The following is a 7500-nucleotide window of genomic DNA, read 5'->3' on the forward strand; positions in this document are numbered from 1 at the left end:
ACAGAGGGTTACTTTAGGACAGTATGTAGAGCCAGACAGCGATTCTGCATCAGGGAAAAAAAAAAAGAAGTTTCCTTTTCTTCCTTGTTTTTTTTTCTTTTTCTTTTTTCTTTTTTTTGCTCCATTGCTGTTCAACTTTAAACAGATAGCTGTCAGTTTGCAAAGGTAGAGTTCACCAAGGCTCATTTCTCTGTGGGTTTTTTTTTTTTTTTTGGGCCTAACGTGAATGTGAAGGGCATACACAGCCACGTGTTATATGGACAGAGATGCCGTTCAATGGGGCAATTATTTACTGTTTATAACATTGCTGCCCCCCACCCTCCCCGCCCCCCGAGCTAGATTGGCAAGGCTTTGGATAGAAGAGACCTGAGGGACTTTTCAGACTCTACTTGAGCCAAATAGAAAATACGGCCGATAACATTTGTTTGAATGGCCTTTGGAACCCACTCCGTCTACTACCTATTGCTTTACCCCCACTAATCTTCTTCATGAGGTAGATGAGGCACCATTCAAAGCCATCTTCCCCCGAAAATAGAGAGAGGGAAAGAGCAATATTTGTCCAGCACTGTGTTCATTATCTGCCTTATGGCTGTATCAACAGACACGGTGACCTTCTTAAGCAGGAGTATTTTTGAATGGTGACATTAGAGCGATGGAGAGCGCCCCCCCCCCCCCCCCCCCCCCCCCCCGCTTTACTGTAACAGATAAAGACCAGAGGCCGCGTGGCTGCCGGTGCGCACCCCCGTTATAAGAACCCGCCGTGGAAGGCGATTACTGACGTGTAACCGCCTTTGGTTCCGAAGCAGCACAAATAGCTCTGTGGAAGAAAGAAGGGGGAAAAAAAAGATGCGTTACTGAAGTATTTCTCATTTACTCCCGGTCTCATATTGTCTACTTGTATGATCAATGTGTTTGCAGTTGAGATAATAATCAGAATCCATGTTGCAGTCATCTACAACATAATACCCCTGACCCCTGCTGCGGCTGATTTATAGTACAGCCTGGTCCTTGGACAGGAACCGCGGCTTGCAGTTCTAGGGCCCGGCTATCCGAGGCAGCCGTACTGTTTGCAACAATTGACAATGCAAGATACAGCACAATAGAAGAATATCTCAAGGGAATACATGGGACCAAGGTTTCAGCGAACCTGTGACCTGACTTTCTCAACAAATTGGCTTTGTCCTTGTCAATGAGAAAGAGAGAGAGAGAGAGAGAGGAGGGAAAAGAGACAGAGTAGAAAATCTCATTATTCAGTACAGCTACAGTGGTGCTGCCTGTATAGGTATAGAAAGAGAGAGAGAAAAAAAAATTACCCTGCTAAAAATATGTGCTTTTCTGAGCCCAAGGGTGGTCTTTATGTGCAAATGTTTTCTTAGGCGTTCTGTCTCTCTCTTTTTTTTTTTTTTTTTATTTTTCTATTTTTTTTTTCTTCTCCGTCTCTTGTCCTGTGGCCATGCGAAACAAGGCTGCTGGAAGCGCTCTGTGTTTGGGGGGGGGTAGACAGCCAGAGGTTTGCCCTGCCTCTGGGCACAGAGGGTATTAGCTCCATGGAAAAAGAAACATGGAAGTAATGAGTGGTGGGTGTAGCCATTAGTATGCTTGAGCTGTTTTAACGCAATCCTGGATCATGACTCGTCGTGAATAGTTCTTATCATCTGGACAGCTCCATCTGCACGTTTAATATTTCATCCGGTTCAGCCGGAGTTCAGTGCTCACGTACACGCTTGGCAAAAAGCTTTCTCCTCGGTCCCAGGGTGCCCCACGTGGGACGGGTTGGGGCGGGGGGGGGGGGGGGATGTGTGTGTGTGTGTGTGTGTGTGTGTGGAGGGGGGGGGGGAGGGGGGGGGGTCAGTGCTTCTGCATGGCTAACGGTGATGACTCAGAAAAGCCATGCGACCGGCTCTGGAGCTGCACTCGTCAAAGTAGTCCCAGCCCAAGGGAAGACAAAGAAAGCATGTTGTTTGGTAGCGGTGGCAGTGAGGGGGTTGTAAGGGGGGGGGTGGGGAGGCTGTGGGGGGTTGAGAGTGGGTTGGGTGGGTTGGGAGTTGAGGGAGCTGCTTAGCTAGGTTACTTTACAGGGGCTGCGTGTCTCTGTATCTCATTGGATCCATGTCACCACTTCAAGCTGTGTGAAAGGCATTTCTGAGCACTTGAGGCATGCAGAAGTGATAAAGATGACTTGACTAAGAACTGAAAAAAAAAAAAGAAAGACACACTTACACACACACACACACACACACACACACACACACACACAAGGGAGCGTCCGCGGTGGTCCGCGATATGAAAGCTTTGCATAGCTTCTCGTCTTTTTTTCTTTTCTTTTTTTTTTTTTTTTTTTTTTGTCGTCTCTTGGTGTCTGTTGGTGCAGTGATGCTTTTGTAGGTCCCCAGTGGTTGATTGCACAGGGGAAAAGAATATTGATCAGCCGAGGTGCTCTGACGAGAGAGAGTGAGGAACCGAAGGCCGTCGAATGGCTGAGGAAGGAAAGCGCCGTGTCACTCTAAAGCACAAAAGATCTTACCAGTTATCTTATTTCAAACTGTGTTTGTTTTTTTTTTCTTTTTTTTTTTAAACGATACAGAACTGCTGCTTATGACAGAAATTAAAAAAAAAACATATATATATATATATATATATAGAGAGAGAGAGAGAGAGAGAGAGAGAGGGAGGCTAAACATACAGAGTGGGAGGCAAATCTCATTCTTCCTGATTTTCTCTCTAAAAGAAAGAAAGATTTCTATATCAGGAGATCCTGAATTTTTTTTTTTCCCCAGCTCAGAGTTTTCATCTTTAGCGCTGCTGATATCACAATGTATGAAATGAAAAATGGGAGATGGTAGGAGATATAGTATTTGAATATTGTGTATTTGATGTATGAGCCATTAATTTTTATGGCTGTTGTAATACTTCCTGGAGGTACTGCTTTCACGGCTGGTTTCAGACACAGTAGGGTATGTGTGCGTGAGTGTGTGTGTGTGCGTGCGTGTGTGTCTGTCTGTCTGTGAGCATGTGTGTGTGTGTGTGTGTGTGTGTGTGTTCTAGACATTTATGGTCGGTTCCTCTTACATCTAAATTATGGTATTGATTTTAAAAAGAGAGGAAAAAAATTGTCCTGAAAGACAGCAGCCTGCCGGCGTGTCTGAATATGATATCCAACTCTTGCTTTCTGTGAATTTAATATTGTATTAAACCAAGGAGACCAAATTGATGCTAATCCACTCTGCCTTCTCATGGAGGAAAAAAAATATAATGAATATAAAGAAATAATAGCAAATGATATTCCATTTTGTTTTGTGCTTCAACTCTCAAATCTCTCTCTCCCCTCTCTCTCTCTCTCTCTCTCTGTCTCTCTCTCTGTCTCTCTCTTTGTGTCCCTCCCTCTCTCTCTCTCTCTGTCTCTCTCTCTCTCTCTCTGGTTGAAGCTTTCACATAAGTGCTGTTGTGATTTTAACCGAGCAGTGAATTTGAATGCTTTTTTGGTGCTTTTACTGATATAGAATGACACTAAGTTAGGCGCCAGACTGTTCGTCTGTGTCTTACAACATGGCTTAACTTTATTACATTAGGCTCTGGCTGAGAGAAGCTTTTGAAGACAGTTCTCTTTTAATGTACCTGAAAATACATCTTCATCTATTAACAAAGACATTATCCTTGTTTTGACAGCTAAACCTCATCTTCCTGATTATCACTATGTATAAAATGGTGAAGCATTCTACTTCACTGAAACCTGACTCCAGCAGATTGGAAAATATCAAGTAAGTACGAAACTCTATGACTTTGTTCGTCATTCTTAACGCCGGCCCAATTTTTAGCTTTTTTGTTGAATCTGCAGAGGTTTTTTTTTTTTTTTTGGACGTTGTTGCTGTTTTGACAATGGGAAAAAAAGATGAGGAGTGAAGAGATAAGTGAAGGTGACATTACCTGGCGGGTTGATATCATGCAGAAAGAGGGGAAATTTGTATTCTCTCATGGTTGCCTTGTTCTGCGGAGTTAGCCTTGTCAGGGCTCTCAGTTTGCCCAGAACACACATCTTTCAAAGGAACTCAAATTGACTCCAGACAGATTATGTTTTGAATTTGAATTATGGCAAGAGCATCTCGTAATGATGACAACATTTACTTTCTGGAAAGTTCTCACAGACTCTGTGGTATTCCACTGTTAAAGCAGCCACAGCACTCTGTTGGCATGACGGCAGACATTCAAAGCCTTTTTTTTTTTTTTTTTTTTTGTAGATGAATGGATTAAAACACAAGCTTCAACGGCTTTATTGTGGTATTGGTCACAGAATATAAGCATTTCCATGTGTTTCTGGAAAAAAAGAGTCACTTTTTAAACATTTAACTTCTTTGTATCAGAATGAAACTATTGTTTGTCTGTTTCCTTCACCACTGAGGAATTCATTCATTACGAGAAAACACACACACACACACACACACACACACACTCACACATTTGTGCACACTGCCACGCATTATTGAAGTTTCAAGATACACTAAATAAAAAATATATACATTTTACATTCTCAGAGGAAGTGGAGCAAGGCGTTTTTTTGCTTCTCATACTCATGGATATTCATTTTGTATTGATCAATTATTTATATGTTGAGAACTCTTTGGTGTTGAAGGCTTGAACAGCTTGGGGTTTTGCAAGCAATATTCATTTTAACACAGAAAAAAAAAAAAAATCTTTCAAAGTACACAGATGGTTGAGTAAAATTTGGTGAATGTTTTTCTTTTTTTGTTTGTTTGTTTGTTTGTTTGTTTGTTTTTGATGTGTCTGTAACAGGCATTTTGAGAAATCATTTTAGGCTCATGTTGCTGAGCAACTTGTGTTTACAGCCTGAAAATGAACATGTGACATTTGCGAAAATGTTATAGAGAACAAAAAATACATAAAATAAGTAATAAATAAATAAATAAAAAGCTATCATGGATGATTTTACCCCAAAATTTGCTGTTCCAAAAGCAGAACAAGCCAAGAGCTCCCCACTGCAAGCATAAATTTGATAAAGGAGGCCCTCAAGTTCCACAGACAGCCCTCTGTGAAGACAAAACCTCTCCCATTGACGTTATTTCCCTTGATAAATCTTAAAGTTAAGATGAACCTCTAAAAAAAAAAAAAATGTCATACTTTGTGTTTACCACACACTCCGCCTTTGTTCTGTCAGTCTGCTGTTGTCGTAAAACACCACTTTTATACCCAATGATCTACAGGAGCAAGAGATGCAGTGAACAGTGGCAGAATGAATCATTGCATGTTGCATGTGGACAGCGCTAATCAGGCATCTCCCCTCTGTTTCTTTGGTTTTTTTTTTGTTCTTTTTTCCCCCTCGTTTCTTCTTCTTTTTCTGCCTCTTCTTCTTCTTCTTCTTCTTCCTCTTCTTCTTTTTTTCCTCTTCTTCTTTTTTCTCTTTCTGTCCTGTCACCCACACCAGTAATTATCGCGTTTGTGATGGCTACTATAATACCGATTTGCCTGGGTAAGCTCTCACCATACATCACGTGAATGTTGGGGTTAATTCTCAAAACGTTTACGCTTACTGAAGTTTCTTTTACAGAGGCAAAAAAAGAAAAAAAAACTTTTTTAGAAGTGACCTAAATACTTCACTCCATCTTGTCTTATTTGTGTTAGCCGAACTGTGTTTTGCTGTTAGTTTTTTTAGTCCAGTTTTGTGCGCAACTCCTGTATGTTTTAATGTTACCATATATATGGAACTTTAGAGTTACATGGATTGGGGACAAGCGACATTGATTGATTTCATTGAATTTATGTCAGATTTGTTGTCTCATCGTTGATATAACTCATTCTCTGATCCTACCAGCCTGGTCCAGTTAACACCCCCCCTCCTAATATCCCAGCACAAAGTTGTTTTTCTTTTTTTTTTTTTTTTTTATTCCTTTTCACTTTTGACTCTTAATGCATATTAACCAACCTGTGATCTTTCTGATCTAATTTTGTCTCTCTCTCCTGCTTATCATGCTCTCTAGCTACGAAGATAGTAAACCGTTTATCAAGTAAGAGCGTTAGCTAGAAGTCTTGTCCCTCAGCCTGTAGTTGACCCTCCCCTTCCTCCTCTTCCTCCTCCTTTTCCTCCTCCTCCTCTCCTCTCCATTCTTACTCTCTTGTCTGTCTTTTTCAAAACCTTACGGCGCTTTCATTTCTTTGTCAAGCAGTCATCCTCCATGTTAGTTGTCTGTCCGGTCTGCATCTGGTCGCTAATGGTGTCTGAAGGATCCGTTGGAACTTCACACACCCGCTCCTCGAATGTCTTTCTCTGACTATCTCTCCGGTTCTTTAGCTATCAAGTTTTAGCAGCGTAACACCCCCCCCCCCCCCCCCCCCCACCTCTTCGAGTGCCATGGACTTCTTGAAATCATTCGATGATTAGAGCTATTAAAACAACTGGTTAAAATGTCCTTGTTTCCTCTTTTCCTTTCTCTTGTGTATGCAGCCCCCTGTACCCCTTCCAAAAAAAAAAAAAAAAAAAATCATTTCAATCCATCATTGGCATACTGGTGTGGCATGCACAATATTGTCGCTCTTAACATTACACGAAGGGAAACTAAAACAAACTATACATCTTCATGTATTTATTTTGTCTTACAGTTTACATTCTCTCTCATGTTTTTTCCCCCCATCTTTCCCAGACCTAGATGTGATGCCAATTGACAAGGATCTCGTACTTAATTGTGAATGTCGCCATAAGTGTCGTACAAATGTCTCAGGCGTTTAATTTTGTTTTTTGTTTTTTTTTCTTTCTTTGAATTTCTGCTCTTGTGGATGTCCCCCTCAGTCCGTGTCTCTCAGATCAGAGCCGTTTTTTTTTTCTTTTTTTTTTTTATTCCTCTGGTTGTATGCGTTTCACTTTTCTCTTACAGTGGTGGCCTTTGTTGCTTTTCTTTCAGATCCTGGGTCTTGGGAGCGTTCGCCCTTCTCTGCCTGCTGGGCTTGACGTGGTCTTTCGGTCTGTTCTTCATCAGGGATTCTTCAGTGGTGATGGCTTATCTCTTCACCATCTTCAATGCCTTCCAAGGGATGTTTATATTCATATTCTACTGCCTCCTACAGAAGAAAGTGAGTATTGTAGTGTTAGTTATGAATCTCAGTTATTTTGACTCCCACAACTCCTACTGGAATTTTGTTTTAGTCTGGTGTTGGTTAGAAATGTAAAACATCCAAAATACTTCCGTACCTCCGAAGTTGGTTTTTTTTTGGGGGGGGGGGGGGGGTTGTCCGTGTTTAGAGTTCATTCAGAGTTCATTTTCAAATTTTAAAAGAAAAATTAAAAAGGAAAATGACTGGCGTCTGAGACTTTGTTCATTTTGATATGTAGGTACGAAGAGAGTACAGCAAATGCTTCCGTCATACGTACTGCTGCGGAGGATTGCCAACAGAAAGCTCTCACAGCTCAACAAAGACGGCAACCACAAGGACAAGCGCTCGATATTCCTCAGGCACCCAGGTAAGATGCAGCACTCCGATTTTCCTCTCACGTAT

The 7500-nt window shown here is 41.4% G+C and overlaps 1 protein-coding gene across 7 annotated transcripts in view; it reads left to right on the top strand.

Annotated features, from left to right (window-relative positions):
- adgrl2a (adhesion G protein-coupled receptor L2a) overlaps positions 1–7500 on the top strand; it is a 74391-nt gene that overhangs the window by 59926 nt on the left and 6965 nt on the right. For all 7 annotated transcript variants that reach the window (XR_004025578.1, XM_030784807.1, XM_030784808.1 and 4 more), the window contains 3 exons: positions 3667–3758; positions 6909–7077; positions 7337–7465. Coding sequence is in view for 6 of the 7 variants with exons in the window: in XM_030784807.1 (XP_030640667.1) it covers positions 3667–3758; positions 6909–7077; positions 7337–7465 (390 nt within the window). In the remaining variant the exon portion in view is untranslated. The remainder of the gene's footprint in view (positions 1–3666; positions 3759–6908; positions 7078–7336; positions 7466–7500) is intronic.

The sequence above is a fragment of the Chanos chanos genome, chromosome 9 (genome assembly GCF_902362185.1).
Source record: "Chanos chanos chromosome 9, fChaCha1.1, whole genome shotgun sequence".
Taxonomy (NCBI): Eukaryota; Metazoa; Chordata; class Actinopteri; order Gonorynchiformes; family Chanidae; genus Chanos; species Chanos chanos.